Below are 26,878 nucleotides of genomic sequence, written 5' to 3'. Positions count from 1 at the left end.
TGTTAGATTACTGCTTAAAAGCAATGTCTTTTTAAAGTGCATTAATATCATTCTGATGAATGAATGGCCTTTTGGAGACCTCAATCTGCTTTCAAACTCCAATTTTTGCACACGGATCTATCTATCGAAAAAATGCACTTTACTTTACTTTAAAATGTACTTTACGAAACCCCAACATGACGACCCCCATGGAAAGTTAAAAAAATAAGCCCTCAACACCTGAATTTGAATAAATGTTTGTCTATGAAAAAGTGAATGTGAGGAACTGTTCATCACTAGTAGGAGATTTAAAGTCATTTGCATACCCAATTTTGGTGCACATGCATTGTTTAGTAAACCTTTTATTGTCACTTATCTGCTCAAAACGTTTGTGAAGCTCTTTTTCAAAGGGTGTTTGGTTAAAAAGCTGATAAACTAAAGTACATTGATATGCTTGACCGCAACATGATGCATCACAAAGGTGAAGGTCACAAAAATAAGCAAAGCACCCCATGGTGTGCAATATTGACAGATTCTGTTTAATATTTGTGTGATACTCTTCTTTTTAAAATACAGTCTTTTTTCTGAGGTAGACCATTACAGTTTAAGAACATTATCAATTCCAAAATTCAGCAACATCAAAAAAAGGACATGAAATAAATACTTTCATGTCCACTATGTCGCAAACAAATGAGGTAGAAATTGTTACAGAAATTATACAAGAAAAACTTTATGAATGCAAAGAAAGTGTAAAAAGTCAAATCATTTTTTTGTTGGACAAACTACTCTTGTTACAGGTCATCATGTAGTATATTTCATAAATAATTACAAAAGTGACTTTGTTGTACTCGCCACTATGCAAGATGGTCACTGTGATTGACCCAGCGTTGCATTGGACTGACTAAAAATCAATCACAGCATTTCCAGGGAAGGATGCTTGCTTGGGTGCTTGGGGAGAAGATAAAAAACGGTTGGTAACCCTCTACTAATGAAAAGAAAAATAATAATGAATAAATCGGGAAAACATAAATGTATGATGAATCAAAATTCAATGAAAATTAACCAAAATCAGACATTGCTTTTGAAGTGTTGCATTTGAACTGATGAAATGGGCTGAGACCCCTCGTAAAGCCTAAAAATCATTAGACACAAGGTGTGTCCTCGAATTAGGATCATATTTGTTTTCAAACTTGCAAATCAAGTTAAAGGATGACAACTCATCACTGTGCCGGTTGGTGACATGTTATGTCCAGTATTTTTACTGGAGCCACAGAATCCAACATATCACGGCAAGATATGGCCTCAACATGGAGGCTTCATGTCCGTAGACCATACGCTACTGGAAGTGCTGAGGTCTAAGTGGAGCCTCAGTGGGGATCGAGCCTTTTTTGTTGCCGATCCTTCCCTCTGGAATGACCTCCTCTTAAAGGTTAGGCAATCCCCCTCTCCATTTTTAAAACTTGTTTGAAGACCCATTTTTATTCTTTGGCTTTTGACTGACTTTATTGTTGTTGTTCTACTACAGTATTTTAATTTGTGGTTTAATTTACTGTTCCACTGTTTAGTTTACTGTCTTTACGGCAGGCTCATTGTGATATGGAAAGGGTTTTGTTACAACATCAGCTATTGTGAAATACGTTGCATAAATAAAATGTCTTGAATGAGAGCGATGTTTTAGGACAAGGATTCTCAACAGCTGGTCCGCGGCCCTCCAGTGTTCCGTGGCGGTACTGCAGGTGGTCCGTAAAATTAGAAATGGAAATTAATTTCAACATTTTTAAAAATAAAATGGATTTATTATTTAGACTTGATTTATTTTCCAGCTAATTTTGTGAATCATTTGCCCATCCAAATTATGTCAAATGTAGCTGAGATATTCTGCCAAAGCAGTGGTCCCCGAGTTGCTTCTAGGTTATAATGGTGGTCTCTTAGACAAAACCAGTTGAAAACCCGTTTTAGGACATTGGGGAAAATGGACAAGTAGGTTAAAGGTCAAGTCTATGAGACCATCTCCAAGCAGCTTGAGGTCCCTGTAATGACATGTTTAATTCAGATGTTTAGGGTCTGCTGTAGCCACCCTCCCTAGACGTGGCCAAAAATTGCTGAAAAATTAGAAACATATTTAAAATGTAGAGACAAAGTGAAGTGTAACAAAAGAGCCCAGTGCAATTGCAAAGACATTAAAGATAAACTACAAGGTATTGGTACATCTTTGTCACGTGGTACCATCTGTCGTTCTTTCAGCAAAAAAGCCAAACAGTATATTAACGAACCACAACGCTTCTGGGGGAATGTACTATGGACAGATGAGGTAGAAGGGTACTAGCTTTTAGGTAAGCTGCATCAGCTCTATGTGAAGCAAAACATTGTGTTAATGGGTACCATCATTTTTGTCCAGTCATGTTTCACGTGTTTATAAAAATATTGCTGTTGACTCACCATTGAAAAGCGATATCTGATTTTCATTGGTTAGCTTTCATTATTTGTTTATCATTCCTATTACTGTATTATGATTTTACCATTTATTAGTATTGTTATGATTGTTATATTATTCATTATTATCATGCATTAATTATTATTATTATTATCCATCCATCCATCCATCCATCCATCCATCCATCCATCCATCCATCCATCCATCCATTGTCTGTACCGCTTGTCCCCACAGGGGTCGCGGGCCATTATTATTATTATTATTATTATTATTATTAATTTATTCTCATTTACAGAGGGGTACCACAAATTTTGTCTACATGGGATTTTAGTCCAGCCCATTATTGAGTGCTGATTATGATTGATAACAATAATTGATTAAGTGATGTGACCCATATTTATGTTCATTCATTGAAGCACTCTGTTTTCCTCTTCTCTCACCAAAAGTCATCTTAGACCTCTAAATTGTCCATTGGTGTGAATGTGAGTGGGCGCGGCTGTCACTATGTGCTCTGCGATTGACTGGCGAAGCGTCCAGGGTGTAAACTGTTTCTGTTGTCAAAGAGAACTGGCTCACCCACAACCCTAATGAGGACAAATTCTATTAAAAATGTATAGATGAATGGATGCCTGGCTTCTCAGAGTGCTAACATAAATGAAATGAAGTGTGATAGCATGATCTACATATGTTAGATTGACGTCCAACATCCACTCACTGGAAATACTTTGGAGTTTTATGAAAGCTAAGCTACATGATGCAATTTTTTCAATTGTAAACTTAAATAAAAAGCAGTTTGTGCAACAAGAATGAAGTTCTGTATCCTACATTAGTATTTCTTAACGACAACAACTATCCCAACATCAACTACAATAAAATAAGGGTGGTGGTCTAAAAGAAAGAACAATCATATATTTTTTATATATTTATAACGATAAATGGATTTATGGCATCAAATATCCTTTGAAATACCTGAATTACATTCAATGTGACTCTTGTACCATATTCAAGTTTCTCTCCTGAGGATAAAAGCCCAGCTACAATGTCTTTTAAGAAGCTTTCTCCTCGCTTTTCACCACTGAGACCCCAAAGATTACATACATTCTTTCTTTCTTATTTCTGAGGTAAAGACATTCTTCCTGAGCATATCAAACAAGACGACAGAAAAGAAACAGACAAAGAAGTGGTGTGCAGGTGGGACCACAGCAGTTGAGGAGGAGTGTGCTTGTCATTCATTGTGGTGGCTATGAAATTTAAGGACAGAAGGTCAGGAGGAATAAAGCATTTTTTTCAAATCTTATTTAAGCATGAGAGTTGAGGTGAAGTCATTGAATGAGACGTGTGAAGTACTTCTCATTGGATGAAGTAACTTGAGTATTTGGCGAGTAGCTAGCTAGCATTGGGACTTCAGCCATTCGGTTTGATTAGAAGGATAGAACATTTGGCTTGTCATGTTTTTGGTCAAAGAATGTTGTTGAAAGCAAAGAACATGAGTTTGTACTTGTACATGGAAATGGATTGGCAATAAAGAGAATCCTGAGAGAAGCAGACAAATGTAAGGATTTACCAAACCCTGATTATCCATTACCTTGGACCACGTCATCTAGCAACAAATCATTGATTTTGTGCTGGACTCGAGGGAAACAGAATCTGAGTTTCCAAGTAATTATTTGATTTTTCCATTAGAAGCTACACTACTCATCAAGGTCAGTTCACATTTCTTTTCTTTTGGGGTAAAAAGAAAATATTGTGGATCTTCATAGCTAACCAATGCCAGTCAAATGAATGTGTTTTCAGCTTCCTCTTACATGGGGGATTTCTCATACTTGCTGGCTCTTTTGGCTGCATGATTTGCAATGAAAAAAAATATGAACCAAACATTCAAATAGTGGGGTCATAGTACAGTGACTGGCTGACTCACTAGTAGCTATATATTTTGCTCCATTCTATACAAGTATCAGGCTCTTTTGTGGTGTTGTGTGGGCGCACCTTGCAGAAGGCATTCTCAAAGTCTGTGAAGGTTGGGGCTTTGCCATGTCTTGCCCCAGTGGGGGCTGATGCTGAGGAGAGCGCCTCCTGACTGAGCTGCAGGAGCTCCCACACAGAATAGCCTTCAGTACGCTTCGACACCGCGCTCAGCTCCCGCTGACTCAGACTGTAGCCCTGAGGCGAAAGAGCTTGCAACAGCACCTCCCGACGCATACACGCATCTGGCAGGCCGACATGGTAGTGTTTGGTGAAGCTACGATGAAACGCATCTTGCAGTAGATCCGGTCTTCTGGTGGTGCATACGACAATCACCAAACCCGTGCTCATAAGGGCGTTCTCCAAGAAGGTGCGCAGTGTCTGTCTCAGGCCCTCTTCCTCTATGGTTTCCACTTGGCTTAGCAGCACCACTGATGGCTGCCGCGCACCCGCCACCTCCAACACAGATCCCAGAATGTGTTCTACCTCCGTCTTTCCTTTCAAAGCCAACAAGGCGCCGCTCAGTCGGTAGAGGGAAGCTCCGATTTGTGAAGCCAGAGAATGAGTCAAGGTGGATTTACCCCCTCCACGGGGGCCAAACAGTAAGATGCTTCTTGGTGGCTGCATCACTTGACTGGGCCTCAGGACAGGCCACAGGAGGTCCTCTTCCAAAGCAGCCTTTATGTGAGTGAGGCCAGCCAACTCGCCCCAGTTTAGGGCTGGGCTGCAGTCCAAAATCTCCTCGTCAATCAGGTCCAACACAAGGGGGTCCGGACTCTTCGGAGTTTTAACAGTTGGACAACACAATGAAGAAGCTTTGTGGGCCTCAGAGCACTGTTTCTGTTGCTGTTGTTGTTGGGTCAAGGCCTGCTCCCCTGCTGTGTTATCTCCTGTCATTCCAGCAGGAGGACTGTACTCACCGACTGGCCCATACTGGGGTGATACCAGGGGCGGCGAGGAGGGTTTGCTAGTTTTAAACTTTTGTGGCTCTGTATTGCTGAATCTGTTTCCGTGGCAATGTGCTTTGTCACTCACACTGTATGGTGAGTTTTCACCAGCTTTGTGCGCATCGTAGCTGTATTTCTTGTAACAAGTGCTGTCCCCAACTTCATTCCCTTCTACAGCCATGTGAAATGCTTTTCTTTTCAACAGCCCAACAGACTCGGATGTGCCAATGTTGGTGGCCTGGTAACTGTAGTTGCTACCTACCACCGAGGGCCTAGGAGGAACAGGAGTGGGTGCTGGCAGACCTGAGGGTAAGTATGTTGCAGAGGGGTGGCTATAGCTGGGGGCAAGGATGTTCTGGGGAGAATATGTGCTGGGCGGGTAGCTATAGACAGGTGTGGTCGGACTATAACTGGGTACCACAGCGGGGGTGGATTGAAGTGTATGAAGGGAGGCAGGAGGAAGTGCTGCACTGGGTTGGGGGCAGTATGCAGATGAGAGATAGGTGCCATTGTAGCTGGAGGGGTAGTCATTGGAGCCGTTGCAGGAGCTACCGCCACTGTAGCCGGAGTCTGAGAGGTTGCTGTTCACCACTAACACACTGCCAATCCCGGCAGGGCCTGCGCCCGTGGCCACAGCCTTGGAAGTGGACAGGCTCTCGTGGCCTCCAGGGGGTACAAGGGAGTAGGAGCCATCAGAGGTTTGTGTCAGCGGCCAGGCTTCCAGTTCAGTCTTCTGGCTACTGAGACCCCCAAAGGCACTCTGCTCTGGGTAGGTGCCCACAGGAGGTGTCCGCTCAAATGTTGAATCCAGTCCGCCGGTGTATTTCTCAGCATAGCGCTTCAACAGATTGGATGCTGTGAGGGCGGAGATGTCATCGTTGGCCCAAGAGTAGTTGTAGGAGTTGCGGCCACGGCTGGAATAGAATTCCGACTTGTCTGCCGGTGAGGAGGTGGTGGAGGAGACGTCCAGGTGTTGCTCAGGCCACTGGCTGAGGGACTGGGCATGCTCTGGGTTCCAGTGCATCTTGAATAAGCCTGACAAAAAACAGAAAGTAATTCTTATCATCATGTTCAACAACGTTTTCCTTTATTATGAAAATTATAATTGGGGCTATTCCAATCAAACTCACTTTGCTGCCTTCTGATAGGAGAAACATGAGGAGTAAATTGAAAATGTACAGGCAATCTGGTCTCAGACGAGCAGGGCAGGGCAGTTGCAAGTGATTCGATACCCCGAGAATGAAATTACTTAAATGAAAGAGAACATGCATAAACTATCTGCTATGATAATGACACATTGTTTGTTCTACTAAGTATGACCCCGCCAACACAACGGATCTTATTAATCATCAAAATGTAAATCCTAAAAACAACAACAAAAAAATCAATACCACAAATTCACAATTTTTATGCTAGTCTTCTAAGGTCAATGTGGTAAATCAATATGGCTACAGTATGTGCTTTTTCACGAACCCTGTCAGGATGATAAAGGGGCAGCATGTCTTGAAAGCTTTGTTGGGAAAAAAGACTGGTTCAAAAGATGACAATAATCTGAAAACAGGGTTTTCTCTAAGTAATCCAGGTCCCTCCCACGTTACAAAAACATGCAAATTGTGTTAATTATGACGACTCTTAATTGTTCATAGACATGAGTGTGAATGCTCGTTATCTCAAATATGCCTTGTGACTGACTAGCAAACAGTCAAAGGTGAACTCATCCAAATTTAGCCTGAAACGACTCCAAGTTAGCTACAACCCAAATGAGAACAAGCTCTCTAAAAAATAGATGCAGTAATTTGTTTTAGCCTGAAGGAACATCATTGTGCTGTGCTGTACTAGCAGACTCTGATCACTTTTATCAGAGAGAAAAAAAGGATGCTACAGAAAGAATGTTGGGGGTATGGTGAGGCATGGGTAAAAGCTGATCTGGTGGCTGCATATGTGCTGTACAAATGTATGTATATTATGCTATTTTATGTATAGTGCCAGCATCTACAGATCTCCCAGAAGAACTATTGTTATCTTTCAGGGCACTAAATACCTCCTCTCTCTGCCCTGCTCCCCTCTTTACCACCCACCGATACACTCCACACCAGCTACCCTTCATAGACCGGAGCTGCACAGGCTCCTGAGCCGGCGAGACCGAGGGAAGGGAGGCGGACATTGCTGTAGAGAGAGTGAGAAAGGCAGATGGGGGTGGGGAAGGTGGGGGGGATTTAGTAGTGCACCATAGTGTGCAGCACATCAGTACAATCTCTCATGGGACGCTGGAAAGGTGGCCTGTCTGTTCTTTTGGCAAAAGCACATCGCCCTTAAAGTATTTGTTTAATCAATGATCCCACAGCAAGTGTGTGATTTTTCTAATTAAACTCATGGCACAGTGTAAAAGGGGTCACAAGCTGCATGCCTTGCAAAAAATAGCTATATTGATATCTTGTTTTTATATAACCAATCTGACTGCATATTCTGTGTGGCAACTTGCGTTATCACAAGTCCAAAAAGACTTGCGCTACTTCTCGCTGGGGTGCTAACTTGACATTCCACAAATAACTTGGCATTATTGAACTGTCATGAATCAGCCTGAGGTGGAGAGGTGTCAGAGAGAGAGAGAGAGAAAGAAAGAGAGAGAGAGTGAGAGAAAAAGAGAGAGAGAGAGAGAATGAGAGAGAGAGAGAATGAGAGAGAGAGAGAGAGAGAGAGAGAGAGAGAGAGAGAGAGAGAGAGAGAGAGAGAGAGAGAGAGAGAGAGAGAGAATAGAGAGAGCGAGAGAAATAGAGAGAGAGCGCTACATAAACGAAAGCTGGCTGTCTTCGTATGTGGAGCCAGGTATCTTATTGCCGTCTAAATCAAATCTCGATATCTGCAGCCGGAGATTCCACTCACTGCTAAACTTTGGCCTCCTCCTCCTTTACTCTTTTTCAAAACGTCTGTGTGTTTTCAGATTACGCACGTTATTTATTCAGTCAGATGAGACCAGCAGACCAGATGGCTCTGGGATTATAACGTCCTTCCTATTCAAATCCATTGCCTTACATTCCCAATGGCCAACATAGTTCAAGTACTTCCCTTAAGCTTTCGGCATGGCCAAGACTCACCAGAGCCGCTTCTCACACACATCAAGCCCGAGACACCCCATTGACCGTGTATGTTTGTGGTCTGAATTGCAGCTCTTTGTCAGGGTTGTTGAAAGCATATATGTCCTGCAGGCCCTTCCCATCTGCAGCCTGACCAGTTTCTGAGCAGCTCCAATAATAGGGCCTGTGTGTGACAGAGATGGATGGGAGCCCAGGGGAGCTCATAAAACCTGCAGCAAGGAGGGAGGCGTGGAAGGAAGGAGGAAGGAAGGGAGGGGAAAGTTGACAGCAGGCGCTACGTCCTCTCTAAGCGGGCTGGAGCTAACATTAGAGGACTCATTGAGGCAGGCTAACTGCTATCCACTCCATCATGAGTGTACTCCTGCTGCAGAATGGACTTCTTTCACAATAAATCCCCACCACTCCCTCACTGACCAATGTGCTGGACAGCTAGCTGCCCTTAGGCACCTCAGTAAGTGTTCAGAAGGAGAATAATTATTTTCTACAAGTGTATACTGAAGTTTGTTATCCACGTATTTGTTGCATGCTCAATGTTGCATGGAGCCGCATTGAGAGTGTTAGCAATCCCAAAACTACATGGTGGCGTTGTGGTGTAGATGGATTCACTGAAGAATACGAAATTACAGTTCTCTAAATCAGGACAATGTGCACATTGTGTCATTAGAGTTCATCACGGCTGCTCCATGAGGAGTTCTGATTTAAACCAATGATGTGTAACAGCATTTAATAAATAAATTAATCTAAAAAGTGTTTTAAAATATGTTGAACGTTTATTTCAAACATCATTAAAGGCAAACAATGAGGACAAACAGGGTGAGAAGGTCCAGAAGGTGTCTTGTTTAATAAAGTCTGGGCCTTGAAAATAAATCTGCATCTCACACTTTTCCTGTTATTACATAGTTTTTAAATTCGTTTTGAATATAGTCAATATACATGATACATGAATTAAATTGACCAAGCACACAGGTTACAAAGGGGTGCAAAATAGAAATGTGTTTTTAAAGGCTTTTTTATTAGTATGGAAAAACTGTGGGTTACAACAGCAGCTTTCAGTTGCTGCAAACACCTTTGCAGGAATCCCTAATCATGAACGTCTGTCAATAGGTCTTGTGATGGAATAAGAACTATGACTAAATTGCTGCATTAACAGCAAATTAGATCATTATTGCACAATTTTACGCACTGAGCAGACACGCCGCTCCAGCGATTGGCTATAAGTAAACATTTGAACACACATCTCTTTTTGCTGACCAATGACCTCACCCAGTTGCAAGGAGACTGATAAAAAGCTCAAGGATATGCACATTTAAACTTCCCACTGCATGCGTGAGTGTTCCATGGTCCCAAGGGGGACAGATGTTCCTCTGTTGACCGCCTTACTGTCTCTGCGGCCATTGTGGCGGACGACCATCCAGCAGGCGCGCGTAGCTCGGACAATCACGTTGTTCCTGAGACAAAGGCTGAATGATCCTATTGTTGAAGGCCTTTCTAATTATGGAAATCGTATTAATCTATTCAGCAGCCGTCCATAGAGAGCTTTTGTGTGAGCCTGGGATTTATCGAGGGAACAGCATGAGCTGCATCCTTTAGTTGGCATGTGTAATGAAGACACAGCTCCAAAAGCAGCCTTGTGGATGGCCTGGACTTCAAACTAGACCAGTGCGGCCTCAAGAAAGTAACTACATTTACAACTTTATACGTGTACAAATGTTACTGACACCAAGTTCAGTCTGTGCATTGTTTCACATATCCTTGTTAAGTCCAGTTTACTTGCACCGTGTTCAGTTCCATCAGCTGCTTTGACATACCAGCAAATCAGTGTGACTTTTGCTGTTGCTTTTGCAAGACCAGTTCAGATATGCGTTATCGCGAATTTACACAACATTCAGGTGTGTTCGGCCATCTGCGGGCGGGGAGGGGGGGCAATGACATACCAGCTCTGCCGAACCCCTGAAGCCGACTCACCGAACTCCTAGGGTTCGATCTAACCCAGGTTAAGAACCACTGATATACATAGTATGTACGTATATTCCTATGTATCATCATATTATAATACTGATAATCACCTCCAAAGCTGAAAAGCTACAGGTAAGTAAAGGTCCCCTCTCTCTCTCTCTCTCTCTCTCTCTCTCTCTCTCTCTCTCTCTCTCTCTCTCTCTCTCTCTCTCTCTCATTCTCTCTCTCTCTCTCTCTCTCTCATTCTCTCTCTCTCTCTCTGTCTCTCTCTCTCTTTCTCTCTCTCTCTCTCTCTCTCTCTCTCTCGCTCTCTTTCTCTCTCTCTCTCCCCCCCTCTCTCTCTACCTCTCAATTTAAATAGCTTTTAGAGGTGGTGATGCTGCAGGGCAGGCAGCAGCTAGGGCTAACTGTCCCATGCAATGAGAGAAGGAATCACAACAATAAAGCAAAAAATATTTGCCTACTTCATCAACAGCCAAGCTCTCTCAGATAATAAACCTCCACGACAGACTCGTGAGAGTACATCACAATACCAAACGAACTTATTTGGCCACTTAGATCCACATGACAACACACCGGCACAGAAGACCCCCCTACAGCTCAATCATCCAAGACATCCCTCTACAACTCGGTGCTGAACTTTCTCACAGGAGAAAGGATGTAAATCGACAGCAGCACTCCCAGAGTGTATGCTTATCCTGCTGTTTTTTACTGACCCACATCTGTTCTCCAAACTACAGTACAGATAAGGTCATAAACAGCCACCTGGTCGAGTACTGAAAAAAAAAAAAAACAATCACGGGTGGGCAACTTAAATGATGGAGGGGTCTACAATTTGTCATCAGTGGTATGAGGATGGAGGGGTACATATGTGGGATCACAGACTTTCTAACCAGATGTATGACAAAAAAATGCTACTGTGAATATGGACAGAATATATACATGTGTTAGTCTTTTCATTGAACCAATGTGCATCACCATTTCTAAATGCATGTGAAAATGTTTGAATATAAAAAAAAAACGCACAAATTTTTTCCCCAGTGAAAAAAGTCTCTTGTAGTGTCTGTGTGCTCACCCCTCCCTTCCTGTGTCTACTCTCAATCTATGTACTAATAATCACAGTCACCTGCCTCTCGTTACCTGTAGCGTATATAAGTCCTGTCTGCGTGTCACACCCGTCGGATTGTACTCGTCTCGTCTCGTCTGTCGTCGTCGTTTCTGTCTTTATCTTGTCTTTATCTTGTCTTTATCTTGTCTTTATCTTGTCTTTTTGTTCAGTTAGTCTTGTCCCTAGTCGAGCTTCTTATAGTCTGTCTTTGAGTTCTCCAATAAACCCTGGTCCAAGCTGCATTTGGTCGCCCTGCTCCATTCCGATTCCATGACAGAACAATCCGACCACTTCAGCGACCAGCGCTTGGACCTTCCTCTATCAGCTCCCGCTGCGACGCCCGATCCACGTCCGTCGTCCGAGCTTGTTCCAGCGCCATGGGCTCCGCGGCCGCCATCGGACTTCGCTCCAGCGACGCCGGACTCGCGGCCGCCATCGGAGTTCCTCCCAGCGCCGACTCCGCGACCGTCATCGGACTTCGCACCCGCGACACCGGACCCGCGGCCGCCATCGGAGTTCCTCCCGGCGCCATCAGGACTCGCAGCCACCATCGGGCCCCACCCCAGCTGCGCCGGACCCGCGATCGTCCCTGGCCCCACTCCCACTGCTGCGGCGCGTGATGGCTCTTGCCGCTGCACACATCCCCGCCCTCCGAATGCCGCCAATTGCAGTATGTACTTCCAGAGTTGCCGCCGATTGCGGTACGGACTTCCAGAGTTGCCGCCAATTGCGGTTCGTGTTTCAGAGTTGCCGCCGATTGCGGTTCGCGTTCTAGAGTTGCCGCCGATTGCGGTTCGCGTTCCAGAGTTGCCGCCGATTGCGGTTCGTGTTCCAGGATTGCCGCCGATTGCGGTTCGTGTTCCAGAGTTGCCGCCGATTGCGGTTCGTTTCCCCCGAGTAGCCACCGATTGCGGTTCGTGTCCCCCGAGTAGCCGCCGATTCCGGTTCGTGTCCCCCGAGTAGCTGCCGATTGCGGTTCGTGTCCCTCGAGTAGCCGTCGATTGCGGTTCGTGTCCCTCGAGTAGCCGCAGATTGCGGTTCGTGTCCCCCGAGTAGCCGCCGATTGCGGTTCGTGTCCCCGGAGTAGCCGCCGATTGCGGTTCGTGTCCCCCGAGTAGCCGCCGTTCGTGTCCCCGAGGAACCGCCGATTGCGGTTAGGACTTTGCCATAAGCCAGTGAGGTCGTTTGGACTGGTGCACTTCCCCCCTGCCCCCCCGCTCGCCGCGTGGGGGTTTCAGTTTTTTGGGACGTCGGGAGCTGTCCCTTGTGGGGGGGGAGGGTACTTTCAGTGTCTGTGTGCTCGCCCCTCCCTTATGTCTACTCACAATCTATGTACTAATCACAGTCATCTGCCTCTCGTTACCTGTCGCGTATATAAATCCTGTCTGCGTCACACCCGTCGGATTGTTCTCGTCTCGTCGTTGTTCCTGTCTTTATCTTGTCTTTATCTTGTCTTTTTGTTCAGTTAGTCTTGTCCCTAGTCGAGCTTCTTATAATCTGTCTTTGAGTTCTCCAATAAACCCTGGTCCAAGCTGCATTTGGTCGCCCTGCTCCATTCTGATTCCATGACATCTTGTGCTTAAAAAGATAGAATTCAAAGGCTGTACAAAACTGCTGAACAGCGAACCTATATATTGTATACAAGAACCCATTTTAAGTATTTTATTCCCCAAAATTTATCTCACTCAAAATGTTTAAATTTGGGTAATATGTTTGTCCTGCCTGTCAATACAACTCTGAAAAATTGAGAAGGCTTATTCACATTGTTGTATAAGGCATTATGCCAGTATTTGACTCAGCATTTTAGCAAACTACTCCTTGTTGTGTGTAGTTGGGCCGCTGGCGGCGTGATCGCAACGCCGTCCTTAGAGAAATTTGATCCTATGATCAAATGATCCTGGAGTGAATCAACAAAATAAATTGGTCCACATTTTCAACAAAAGATTTCATGGAATCCTAGTTGTATATAAAACACATTTACAAAGTTTGACTCGACACATTAATTATTACTCAAATTTTCCATTAGGGTGAGGAGAAGCTCAAATAAACTTTGTTAAATGTTTTCTTTTAATTTGTCACAGACTTATACTAAAGTGTCTATTTTCCATTGATAGGGAATAGACAATGTTAAAATTTGGTGTTATGTGGATTTGCTTTGCTATCACATTAAATATCTTTTTTTCTTGTGGCGCAAACACGCTGACCTTTTGTTTTGTTTTTTTTAATTCAATTTTGATGTTTCCATGACCACAGAGGCTGAACCGTGTACATAATGGAGTTTGCAATTTTGCAACGGTCATGCCAACCTTTCATTGCAGCAGTCTGGATGGATTAACAATCTTTTAAAAAGTCAAACGTTTTAAAAGTGTGGTTTCAATTTTTATTTGTAGTGACTTATTTTCTTTTTAAAGTGCATGTAAACAGACTGACTGACAGTATTGGCTATCGTGGGAGAAACCCAAGTAGCTGTTTAAGTACTCATGGTTTCCTATAACAAGGTATTGCCGGTTGAGGTGAAACTATCTTGGCAGGAAGCCCAGCAATGGAGGGCTCCGGTGCTGTTTCACTGCTCCCAAGAGGTTCCCATCTCCTTCTACCTCTCATGGCGCTTTTGTTTTTCAACAAAATGGACACACTGGCAGAAAGCCGAATGCGCTATTAAACTGTTCTAATTATAAACATGAGGGCTGTGGATCAATCCAATCAAGGACTCCTTTCAGGACTGAGCATCCCTTCAGCAACCCTCACCCCTCTTCCCACCTATCATCAATCGCAAACAACCAACATTTCTAGTCCATCACCCACAGAAGCACACTCGTATGTGTGCATGCCTTTTTGCATTTTGTGAATGTTACCTCTAATTGCCTGAAACTGATTTTATAATCCACAAATTTGGCTCAGTTAACAAAGATCTTAAACCTCATGTTCTATAAAACAAACAGTATAAAAAAAAGAGATGAAATGAATTATTCTGTAGGCAGTTCTTTCTTTCTTCCTTTCTTTCTGAAAACCCCCCACAAAAACAAAAACCTAATTTAAAAATGAATTGAGGTGAATTAGAGGTTGTAAAATGTGATGTAATTATTGATCCTTAGTGTATTTTAAAGTTCCCCAAGTTAAAGTCCCAATGATCATCGTCACACACACATCTGGGTGTGGTGAAATTTGTCCTCTGCATTTAACCCATCCCCATGTGATTTTGATCCATCCCCTGGGGGAGAGGGGAGCAGTGAGCAGCAGCGGTGCCGCGCTCGGGAATCATTTGGTGATCTAACCCCCCAATTCCAACCCTTAATGCTGAGTGCCAAGCAGGGAGGCAATGGGTCCCATTTTTATAGTCTTTGGTATGACCCGGCCGGGGTTTGAACCCACAACCTTCCAGTCTCAGGGCGGACACTCTACTACTAGGCCACTGAGCTGGCATTTTGATGACAGAATTTCTCTGACCAGTTATTAAAACTCCAGAGAACTGTTTTAAATTGAGGAACTTTAAGGGTCAGCGAGTGCTAAGAATCACAGTTGCCATTTTCTTGTGGCCGCCTTGTGCATCATACTGTTTCAACGGTGCGTATGAGCCGAGACAGAAAGGCTACAAACTGACTTGGCAGGTAGTAAAAGCTCCAAATCAATGTCTTCTCAGAGACCCACAACAAGGCAAAATACACAGTGTACCGTATCGTTCTCTGGTTTGATAGAGTATCAATAAACAAGCATTAACTATTATGGCTGTGAGTCACTGGTGTAGCAGTTGTAGCCTGTCTTGGATGCAGGCAGCATAGGTACAGTTAGTGAAGGTGCGAATGTAAGCGTGAATTCTTTCTCCATTAGTGTCCTGGAAGCGACTGTTGACCGGTCCAAGTTGTAGTCGCTGTCCACCTCCCACCATACTAATGAGTGGTATTTATTCATTATGGCAGTGCAATGTTCAAATCCGCACACTTCATGTTATATTTGTGCTTAAAGATCATATACAGGTGCTATTGATGTGATAAAAAAATATTGACATTTTATCACCTGCAATTACCACACACTAATATAATGAAGTAAATTTCCATGTGGGGCTTAGTTTAGCCTTCAAACATGAAACATATTGTTAGGGTTTTCCAGGTTATCTTTATCATAGGATTATGTTGGAATGCAACAGGTAATAAATACCTTACCTTGTCCTCCTTATCACAAGGTCGTAAAACATCCCCTGAGATGTTTAGACTAGAGGACAAGGGCTTTCTATTCAGCCCACTCATACCCCCACTCTGTTTCTCTTAATAAATATCCTCTTGCAGGAAGGAGAGTTCAGAGCTCTATTCGAACATCGCTGTACGCACAGCGACGAATGGACTCTCCACCTGCAGGTGTCTAAAAGGACTTACTTGTCTCCCGTGTGGTTCTTGCAAAATAAGTTGGAGTGAGCAAATCTCTAACATTTTGGTGCCGAAACCCGGGATCCCTCATACCCGCTATCTGTTTGACGAAGAAGGACGTGCTGCATTGTCGACAAGCCAGCGTCCATTAGGAGGACCTGGAGAAGAAAGTCCTGGGAAGAGAATTCTTCGCTGGGCCAGCATCTTAGGTCTGCCTTCGTCTGACAGAGGCGGATTGACGGGACCCGGCAGTGCAACGAACCAGGGGACAAGTAAGTTAAAGGCCTGAAGTTGTGTTTGTGTTGTTAAACGCGTAACACGTAGAGGTGCACGAGAGCCAGCTTGGGTTCAAGTCCCAGTGGAAGAAACAGGCTAAGAAAGGCAGAACTTCTTTTTCGTTCATCGAAGAAGTGTGTAGACTCTTCTTTGTCTGTTTTTCCGAGCTGAGGGATCTGGCTTGGGTTAGAGTCCCAGTGGAAGGAACGTGCTAAGAAACACAGAGCTTCTTTTTTGTTAATCAAAGAAGGGCGTAGATTTTTCTTTGTATGTTTTTCCAAGCCAAAGAACAGCTTGGGTTCAAGTCCCAGTGGAAGAAACGGGCTGAGAAAAACAGAGCTTCTTTTTCTTAATTGAAGAAGGGCGTAGATTTTTTCTTTTGTCCGTTTTTCCAAAGCTGTTTGGGAGGGTTTTACACCCATCCCTGGATAGGCCTAAAAAAGCGCTGGAGTTTGTGTGATTGAGTGTGTGACTGGTAGGATAAATTGACTAAAAAGCAGTTCTAGCGTTGATCCATGGCTATAAAACAGGCTAGTAATCTGTTGAAAGGTCAATTTAAACCTGCATTGAGGATCCTCAAAGAAAAAAAAATTAAAAAAAAATTGTAAAACCTTAAACTACTAAAATTAAGATGGGAAATAAGAACGGTAAATCTCTTGCTCTGCTCTTCTTTGAGATGAGAAGTTCATGGCGAGTAGATTTCTTAAATTGTATGCAATAGATGCTGACGTGGAAGAAAATGTATGGAGTACAAGAAAATTTGAAATGTGGAAGAAATGGTAGAAGTGCTAGAGTGTGGTTGAAATCTTCACAAAGAGATGAGAACGAATTCAAGAGACAAAAGCTAGAAAGATGAAAACTGATGAGGTCACAAGTGTTTGTCAGACCAGGAGACAATAAGGCCCCTGTGAGCGGGTGCAAGGCCGCAGCTCAAGCCGCGGCTCAAGCGAGGGGCAAGAGGAGTTTAATAATAATAATAATAAAAATAATAATAATAATAATAATATTTTTGAGGTGGCAAATTACAAATGACTAGAGATCAATTTGTGTTACACTAAAGTTAAAATATGCAAATCAAGCGGTAAAGAAATGCAACTTGCTTCTAGAAGATAAATAAATAAAATTAGAATGTGCTGTCCTCGTGTGCATGGGAGGGACCAGCTCATGATCGACCACAGGAAATGGCCAGCCTGGGACGAATCATTGGTACTGGGACCGACCTTCCGCACACGAGAGCTGTGCATGTGTGTGCGTATGTGTTAAAGTTAAAGTCCCAAATTGATGAAGATTGGCTAAACTTTTAGTATAAAGAAATTTGCTAGACTGTTGTCTATTCAATTTACACCGCAGAACAGAAACAATTTGACAGAAAAAAATGAGAGGAAAAGAGAGAAATCTGTTTGCGAGCAGAAACTAATCCACACTAGTGCATGTTAAGTGTCGAGCTCACATGAGATATTCGATGAAGAAAAAAAAAAAAAAAGAACGACAGAACATGCTTTCAGGAATTGGAAGGAGCTAAATTGTGAATTTAAGATTTTGCAATGCTACATTTAATAGGAATAATTGATTGGTTGTGTTATAAGATTATACAAAATTCTAAATGCAAGCTAAATCTGAGAGATTGAGTTCTTGAAATTTAAAAACAAAGAAAAAAATTCAGATTAATTTGCCAGTTGTTTGTTTTAGTTAATTTTTTTTTTGGACTGGTGGATTGTTCTACCAGTAAACCTGAGTTGAAAATGATATATGAATGTTGTGTGGTGAGCTTGGATGAATTAGGACCAATGTGATAGTATGACTCCTTTTTGGAGACTGTGTGAGATGCATATGATGAGCATTGATGAATGATTGCCTGAATGAAAACTTGAATGGTTGAAGTCATTGGCGACTACTATGGAAATTAGTAGAGCGACTTTGATGAAAGAGTGATTTTGAGCAGGTTGAATGTTAGAAAGAAACACGTAGCTTTTAGATTGATAATTAACTAGAGAAAAAACTGGAGAACCAGTAACACATGTATAAGATGTGTGAACTGAGAAATTAAGAAGCGTTTTGGAAAGAAAGTCAAATTAAATGATGATGAAATCATATGTAGTAGTACAACACTTTACTACATATGGATTCTCTAAATCATACAATTGAGTAAAATAAAACATACGTTTTGATTCGTATTCAAATTTCTAAGATTCTTGTGATAAACAATGAGAAAACGATTGAAAAGTAACTAAAGAAACGATGTGCGAGGAGGCAGAAGAGGGGCAAGCGCGGAGGCGTCCGGGCCAGGCTGGCGGCCAACCCAGCGCGACCGGCGGTGCCCTCCATTCTTCTGGCGAATGTTCGATCGCTGGACAACAAAATGGATTACGTTCGCCTGCTGAGGTCTACGAACCGGACGGTGCGGAACTGCTGTGTGCTCGTGTTCACCGAGACCTGGTTGAGTGACAACATTCCGGAATCTGCAGTGCATCTGGAGCGGCTAGCGTGCTATCGGGCGGACCGTGCCATTGTACGAGGGGGAAAGTCGCGTGGAGGTGGAATATGCGTCTACATCCGAGAAGAATGGTGCCGGGACTCTGTGGTGGTATGTAAGCATTGCTCGCCGCTTGTGGAGTTTGTGATCATTAAGTGCCGTCCTTTTTATCTGCCGAGGGAATTTACCGCGATTCTGCTAGTCGCGGTATACATCCCGCCTTCCAACATCGAAGGAGACAGGATCGCGGCGCTTGGTGAACTGTACCAGGCTGTCAGTGAACAGCAAACAGCGCACCCTGACGGTTTCACCATCTTCGCTGGAGACTTCAATCATGCCAACCTGAAGTCTGTTTTCCCGAGGCTTCACCAGCATGTTCCCTTTCCGACACGTGGAGACAGCTTCCTGGACCTAGTCTACTCGGCGCAAAAGGGAGCTTTCAAAGCCACCCCCCTCCCCCATCTGGGGCTTTCTGACCATCTCACCGTTTTGCTTTTGCCCGCATACAGACAATTGGTAAAGGCATCCAGGCCGGTTCGGAGGCAGGTTCGAGTGTGGCCTGAGGGTGCCTCCGATGCACTTCGGGACTGCTTCGACACCACTGACTGGGACTTGTTTAAGCAGGCAGCCACCTACAACGATTGGACGGACATAGAGGAGTATACAGACTCTGTTACCTCTTACATCACGAAGTGCATCGATGATGTGACTTGCTCGAAATCCGTCGTCACTCGCGCGAACTGGAAGCCGTGGCTGACGGGGGCTGTCCTCAGACTGTTGAGGGCCAGGGACAAGGCTTTCAGAGCGGGGGATGAGGCTGGCTTGAGGACAGCGAGGGCCGACCTGTCCCGAGGCATCAAAGAAGCGAAGAAGGCGTTCTCGTGCAAGGTCTCCACCCACTTCAAGGACAGCAAGGACGCACGTAGCCTTTGGCGGGGCATTCAGACCATCACGGACTACAAGCCCGCGCCGAGGAGCTGTGAGGGCGACGTCCGTCTGCTGAACGATCTGAACCGCTTCTTTGCTCGCTTCGACGCCCAGAACAGCACTTGCCCGCTGAAGTCCACTCCCCCCCACACGAGCAGCCCCTGCGCCTCTCTGCCGACGGTGTGAGGAGGGCGCTTGCCGCTATTGACACCCGTAAGGCGGCGGGCCCTGACAACATCCCGGGTCGAGCGCTGAAGGACTGCGCTGGGGAGCTGTCGGGTGTCTTCACGGACATCTTTAATGTTTCCCTGCAGCAGGCCATCGTCCCCTCGTTTTTCAAGGCTGCCACCATCGTTCCTGTGCCGAAGAAACCTGCACCGTCCTGCTTCAATGACTACCGCCCTGTGGCACTGACGCCCATCATCATGAAGTGCTTTGAGCGGCTGGTCATGGAGCACATCAAGTCCGTTCTCCCCCCCACCATTGACCCTTTCCAGTTTGCGTACCGTGCCAAGCGGTCCTCTGAGGATGCCATCTGCTCTGCCCTCCACTCGGCCCTCACCCACCTGGAGAGAAAGGACTCATATGTGAGGTTGCTGTTTGTGGACTTCAGCTCTGCCTTCAACACCATTGTGCCGCAGCGACTCATCCGCAAACTCGACGAGCTGGGCCTCAGTACCTCCCTCTGCAACTGGATACTGGACTTCCTCTGTCAGAGGCCTCAGGTGGTGCGTGTTGGCGACAAAATCTCCGCCAGCATCACGTTGAGCACGGGGGCCCCCCAGGGCTGCGTGCTCAGTCCATTGCTCTTCACCCTGCTGACGCATGACTGCACTGCGACCTACAGCGACAACCGCATAGTGAAGTTTGCTGACGACACGACTCTGGTGGGTCTCATCACGAATGGCGACGAGACTCGGTACAGGTCGGAAGTTGACCTTCTGACCACGTGGTGCAGGGACAACAACCTCCTGCTGAACGTCAAGAAGACCAAGGAAATCATTGTTGACTTCCGGAAGGGTCACACAACACACCTGCCGCTGATCATTGACGGTGCTGTGGTGGAGAGGGTGAGCTGCACCAAGTTCCTGGGGGTGCACATCAGTGAGGACCTCTCCTGGTCCGCAAACACCTCGTCACTGGCAAAGAAAGCTCAGCGCCGCCTGTACTTCCTGCGGAAGCTCAGGCGTGCATGTGCTCCTCAGGCAGTCCTGTCTACATTCTACCGTGGGACCATTGAGAGCGTCCTCACCAGTTGCATCGCTGTGTGGGGTGGTAACTGCACTGAACAGAACTTGAAGGCATAGTGAATACGGCTGGTAAGATTATTGGTGCTTCGCTCCCCTCCCTGAAAGACATTTACACCTCCCATCTCACCCGCAAGGCAACCTCGATTGCCAGAGATGTGAGTCACCCGGCTCACTCTTTGTTTGACCTTCTGCCCTCTGGGAAGAGGTACAGGAGCCTGCGCTCCCGCACCACCAGACTCGCCAACAGCTTCTTTCTCCAGGCTGTTAGGGCCCTGAACTCGCTACCCCCTTCTGCGTAGCGTGCGGCACTGTTGCGCTATTTTCTGGAATGTCTGCTGTACGCGCACTTGCTCCTTTTTTTTTTTTTCTGCTCCTCTTATTTATTTATTTATTGTTGTGTTATTTATTCATTATTTATTCAGCACACTTTTGTTATACTTGTTTACTTGTTTGTCTGTTGTGAGCCATGTCTTGTCACCGTGGGATAGGGGGGAACGAAATTTCGGTTTCTTTGTGTGTCTTTGGCATGTGGAGAAATTGACAATAAAGCTGACTTTGACTTTGACTTTGACAAGAAAGTGAAAATGTCTAATCATTTGCTAGCTGAGTCGCTCCCCATTCGGGGAGGCCATCCATTTACTTGCTAAGCTAGTTGTCAAAACAGTCCAATTGCCACGAAAAGTAGCTATGTGCACGTGTGCAGTACACACACACACACACGAGACTGATAAGGTGTCAAGAGGTAACAAGCTTGCAGACAGATTCCACAAAGCTGCAGCACAAAAGACACTTCAAATTTTATATACACAAGAAGCAGATTAGATCACTGAAACATTTTTAAAGATGTGCGGCGACAAAGTCCATAGAGTGAAATTCAATTATGGACGAAAAGAGGGGCAAGATTAGAGAATGGCATCTATAAATGACCTACCCTACCAAAGAACCTATGCAAATGGGAAGCAATATTGAGCCATGGTGCGTATCACATGGCACAAGAGGAGGGATGGTGGGGCAGGTCAGTCAGCTTTATACAACATATGGATTTGATTCATATTCAAAACATTTTCAAAACAAAACAAACATATTTTTTTTTTGTAGAGCTTGTTTCAACAAAAACAAAAACACTGAATGCCTTCAATTTAAAAGATCAATTTGACCTTTGCAGGATGATCTGCTGTGTCAGATCTGGACTGCCATGAAAGTATGATGTTTATTTGTGTACTTTGTCAACAACCGCTGTATATGTTAAAGAATAGGATGAGTTGCAGGATTTACAATATAAAAACGAGACTGCTGTTATTAGGAGAATTTGAAGTTTGGTAAACAAATGTTACCAGCAAATTGATGGAAGCAGCTACATTTGGAGATAGTCTTACAAGTTTGACGTCCCAACCTGTCATTCTCAGTGTCAGGGTCCCTGAAACCCAATCCGAGACTTCGCTTGCAGCCGTGAACAACCACAAAATGGTGCCTGGCTCTGAAGCACCTTTGACCTTTGGCGAAGGACAAGAAAAGACTGCTGTTGTACTTGGAGGGGGACAAGTACGCTCCGGAGGACAGACAACATCCTCGGGGACGAGAAAAGACAGTGAAAAGCGGAGGAACTCACAATGATGAAAATTGACTCATTTGAACAATGGACTCATTCAAGAGTGATGGATGGGGTCGCTCTGAAGCAACAAGAAAAGAACACCAACTTGAGAGGGTGAAGTGCGGCAAAAAGATATGGACTTGGAGTGTCCGACAACCAAATCGCACTCCTTGCTACGGCGTTACCAAATTTGGTGAAGCTTGGTTCAAAGTGGAAGGGAGGTTCATTGTGCACTGAGTTTGACAGAACTGAGGAGATTTGATAAATAAATAAATAAAAATTTGAAAAATACGTAGGGCTACAGAGAAAAGCATTATAATCAGAGATTGAACGGATTTGGATAAAACAAATAGGCTAAAACGGTAGGAAACAAGAGCAAGATCTGATATTTTGGCTCATCAAGCTTAAGACGTAGAGGTCGAGTTATATAAATTTTAGAACAGGACATTTGGCAGTCAGGAGGAAGCTAGGTTGCTCAATGTACCTACTCAATACAATAGTAAGGTTTTTTGTACCACAGTGGAGGTTGGATGGTCAGAATGTTAGGTACGTTCAATTTTTGACATTCACACAATCATGCATAGGAGTCACAAGGCGACAGTTAACAAGACAATGACTGCAATAGGGGCCACCTACGACTGCACCGACATGAAAAAGTAGACGCGAGAGAGCAGAGTATGGGATTATATGCTAAAACGTCTGCTATACAGTTACCGATAGGAGATTCTATCAAAAGAAGCTACATGAGAGATGGATTAGAATCCCTTTGTTTGTGTGTTCTGTGTTTGTGCGTAATCTCTGTAAAATTGTGACAGTCTGTTGTCGTTCGTCTGAACTTTGTATACCGTTTTGTGTATGCGTGCGTGCAGATGTGTGTGTGTGTGTGTGTGTGTGTGTGTGTGTGTGTGTGTGTGTGTGTGTGTGTGTGTGTGTGTGTGTGTGTGTGTGTGTGTGTGTGTGTGTGTGTGTGTGTGTGCACCCTGTGTGGGTGCGAGCGTGTGAGGAGAAAAAAGGCATGGGTAAGACAATTTTTTTTTTAAACCAGGAGGCAATAAATGGGAACGCCCCTGTCATAAATAGTTTTTGGTTAAAGGGAATCATTAGGAGGTGTTCAAACTCTTCCCGCAAACACTCTTATTTGGCAGTTAAATGGGCACGGCAATTGACTACGAGAGTTGCAAACAACAGATGAAGAGCAGTCCTTGGCAGATTATATGATCAGGACGCTCAAACTGTGTCAAAGACAAATTTACTGCCGCTTGATCTTTCCTCCTCACAGGTCGACAACCCCATCAATCCAGGAGACTGGGTCTACATCGAGGTCATCAAAAGAAGGAACTGGGCCAGCCACGACGGGAGGGGTGTTATGTGTGTTCGAAACTCCCCTCTTCCTCCACACTAGGTCGCTTGGAGGCCAGAGCAATGAATGTCACTGAAGCGAAACACGGTGCCTAAGATGAACACTTCTGGGCAAATCTCAATGTGACTGTTAGAGGATGAACAATACCACAAGTGGCCTACACGGAGAGACCAGCTGGAGTGAACACATGTTACATCCAAGGTAGCAGGACCCACATTAACGACGACTGCTCTCCAGGAGGAAACTGGATCGGAGCTTTGGACATCACCGCTGTGTGCCAGGATGAGAGAGCTGTTTTCAGGGTCTAAGGGCTCTACTACCAACATGGCTGCACCATCGGACGGGACCTACTTCATCCAGAAGTTCAGAGGCACTGCCTCACCTGCATCCTATGAGTGCACGTGCCTGTTCAGTACGGATCATGGTTTAGTGGTCACAAGAGTTGTCCGATGCTGCCTGCCAACTGGACACGAGTGTGTGCGCCAGTGTGTGTGACAGGCCTCACCTACAGACTGGAACATCATCGGCTGACGAAAACGCGAGCACATATACAACTTCTTAGACGTGACAGATGTGATAATGATAATGAGACGTGGATTGCGTAGATGCTGTTCTGTTGAGCATGTTTTACGGAAACTTGTTGATTTGGCCATCAAATATGCTCCGCAAGTGATGGATACAATGATGTACTGTTTCTGTGTTTTTCTTTTTATTTTTTATTGATAGCATTCTGGTCGCCTAAGGCAAAGGGACCGTGTAGGAATTTTCCTGCTAATAACATCTGGCCAGCAGGTTTTTCGCTTACACAATGAGTTTGATCTGGGGTATTGAGGTAATGCCTCATCTTCACTGGAAAGTGTTGCTATCATTGTTTGTTGTTTTTATTTTTACTGTTCTACTTTCTTCGTTATACGTATATTTGTTTTTTTTCTTACTTGTCTTTGTTGTTTGGGGTAGCATAATCATATGATAAAACAGGAGGGAGATGTTAGGGTTTTCCAGGTTATCTTTATCATAGGATTATGTTGGAATGCAACAGGTAATAAATACCTTACCTTGTCCTCCTTATCACAAGGTCGTAAAACATCCCCTGAGATGTTTAGACTAGAGGACAAGGGGTTTCTATTCAGCCCACTCATACCCCCACTCTGTTTCTCTTAATAAATATCCTCTTGCAGGAAGGAGAGTTCAGAGCTATTCGAACATCGCTGTACGCACAGCGACGAATGGACTCTCCACCTGCAGGTGTCTAAAAGGACTTGTCTCCCGTGTGGTTCTTGCAAAATAAGTTGGAGTGAGCAAATCTCTAACACATATGAATATGAACAACCTTTTCAACAACAGACAATGGTGTATTAATAATTTCTTTTCTTTATGATAGATATGGGCAACATGGAGGGGGACCACAATTTTTCATCAGCTCTATTAATTTGTTCATCAGTCACGATCAGCATAGGGCAGTGTAAATCCCGGTGCAAGCTATGTCTGCACACTGATTGATCTGAATAGTGTATAATAAGTGTAAAACGTTACAGTGGAACCCTGCTTTTCACAGGTGATAGGGACCAGGCCGGCCAGTGAATAGTGAAAATCTGTGTATAATTGACATCCACTGAATACATTTGATTTTTTTAAAATCCCCAAATTATTAAAAAAAAAACACTGATGACACGCCACTACATTTTTTTCACGAAAGAAAAACCTGAAGTTGGCCACCCGACCCAAACCTGAAAATTACGCAATGAAAATCAGTAAAAAGGAAAATCTGCAATTGCCGAAATCTCTCTTTGTGTTGGAATAATTTTAAGTGAAGCTTTGGCCTGTCAGACCTGGAGGCCTCGCCTTTACGAGTTTATCTTTCCTTTTATCTAGGTTCTTCCTTTTTAGTGATAGAGATGTCTTTTGATCCCTGTCAGCCATTTGTATCCTTCCTGTCCTTATGTTGTCTGTGTGTTTTGGTTCCCGTAAGAGTCCTTCACTAACAATGAGCAGGGCTTATTTGCATAGGTGACATGTTCTTTGTTTGATTCACAGGAACTTCATTCCTTTTATATTTAGATGTAGGTTTGGTTCATAGATTGTAGTTTATCAGACCTATTCTTCTTTGTTAAGGGTTACATACAGTTAGAAGTAGTTGCATAAAAGTTATCCCATATTTACTCAATGTTTGTTTAAGGAACTGCATACCGGTTACCTCACATTTGTTTAATGTGTGTTGAAATGTTTAGGACAAGTTACTTATTATTATTATGTGTTAATTACCAAGTAGATAAAGTTAGCAAAGGTCTAGTTGCATTTGTTCCACAGCAAAGCGGCAATCAACGTGCGTCAGGGTATTTGTTGACCTGAGGACAAGTCAGCCAACTGTAAAGGAAGACAGCTGGGGACGGCCTCTGCGGGGGGTCACGAGCCAACAGCGGAGTGCTAATTCACACCACACTACATTCTTTTGCTAATCAGCGTTGCTACAGACACAATCCCCCTCCCTTTAGTGTCGCAACGCCTCTGTAACCAGGGCAACCATAACATTAAAAAGAGGGGCACGTGGAGGAAGGACTCAGAACTGATGGAGGTTGTAACTGAGATTGCTTTCTCTATCGTTCTCCTCGCGAGTAAACCTGTTCTGGTTGTCTTCTCCTCTTCATTCCAGCGAGTGATTTAATGTCTAATCGTATTTAGACCTAACATTTAATTGGTCCTTCGAGCCGGATGCCAACACACCTGAGGATTCCAGCGGACGGCAGCAGAGATCCAGAAAGACTGCGCGCGGCAGGACCTCCCTAGGTGGGGTCCTACATCCTTTTCAAGGGCTGGCTGTCTGCTCGTCAGCTGGGATCTAAGGGTTGAAGGCAGTCCGAGGTGCAGAGGTGAAGAGAACCAGAGGGTGAGGTTTTTTTTTATAAAAGTGTGGTGCGGCCGAGGGCTCATCATGCCCTGTAAAACCCTAGGTGTGTAAGTAGGACAACGGAAGTCCACAGACCCTGCATAACTGAAATTCCGTGTAGGACAGTGGATGTCCAAGTAGTAGGTTGCGGAGCCGCAGAAAAGCTGAAAATGAAATTTCCGTCTAAAAGAGTGATTGGGAGTGTGAATGGGAATACGTATCACTAGATACAGTATTCCATGTTAAAGCAGTGGGGAACACATAACGTGGTTCTG

General features: G+C 44.4%; 2 protein-coding genes across 3 annotated transcripts in view; one reads left to right on the top strand and one right to left on the bottom strand.

The window, feature by feature from the left end:
* Positions 1-497: 497 nt before the first annotated feature.
* The window catches only part of fignl2 (fidgetin like 2), a 46,875-nt gene continuing 20,494 nt past the window's right edge, over positions 498-26,878 (bottom strand). Inside the window, exons 1-2 of one of the 2 annotated variants that reach the window (XM_068648819.1) lie at positions 4,400-6,391; positions 498-3,654 (exon numbers count right to left, since the gene is read on the bottom strand). In XM_068648819.1, coding sequence (XP_068504920.1) covers positions 3,643-3,654; positions 4,400-6,391 — 2,004 coding nt within the window. In that variant the 3' untranslated portion in view covers positions 498-3,642. Of the gene's footprint in view, positions 6,392-26,878 lie in introns of those variants that run through there. The other variant, XM_049754220.2, reaches the window with a different exon arrangement.
* Positions 18,478-26,341, top strand: LOC125988685 (uncharacterized). Its single transcript, XM_068648829.1, has 2 exons — positions 18,478-25,660; positions 25,754-26,341. Exon 1 carries the CDS (start codon positions 18,478-18,480, stop codon positions 19,702-19,704), a length of 1,227 nt encoding a protein of 408 aa, XP_068504930.1. The 3' UTR covers positions 19,705-25,660; positions 25,754-26,341.

The sequence above is a fragment of the Syngnathus scovelli genome, chromosome 2 (assembly GCF_024217435.2).
Source record: "Syngnathus scovelli strain Florida chromosome 2, RoL_Ssco_1.2, whole genome shotgun sequence".
NCBI lineage: Eukaryota > Metazoa > Chordata > Actinopteri > Syngnathiformes > Syngnathidae > Syngnathus > Syngnathus scovelli.
The sequence above is the reverse complement of the archived record's forward strand: the minus strand, read 5'-3'. Positions and strand labels throughout refer to the sequence as shown.

What these genes read in the sequence shown, in the direction of transcription:
- LOC125988685 (XM_068648829.1), top strand. Translation starts at nt 18,478, where the DNA reads ATGGATTACGTTCGCCTGCTGAGGTCTACGAACCGGACGGTGCGGAAC.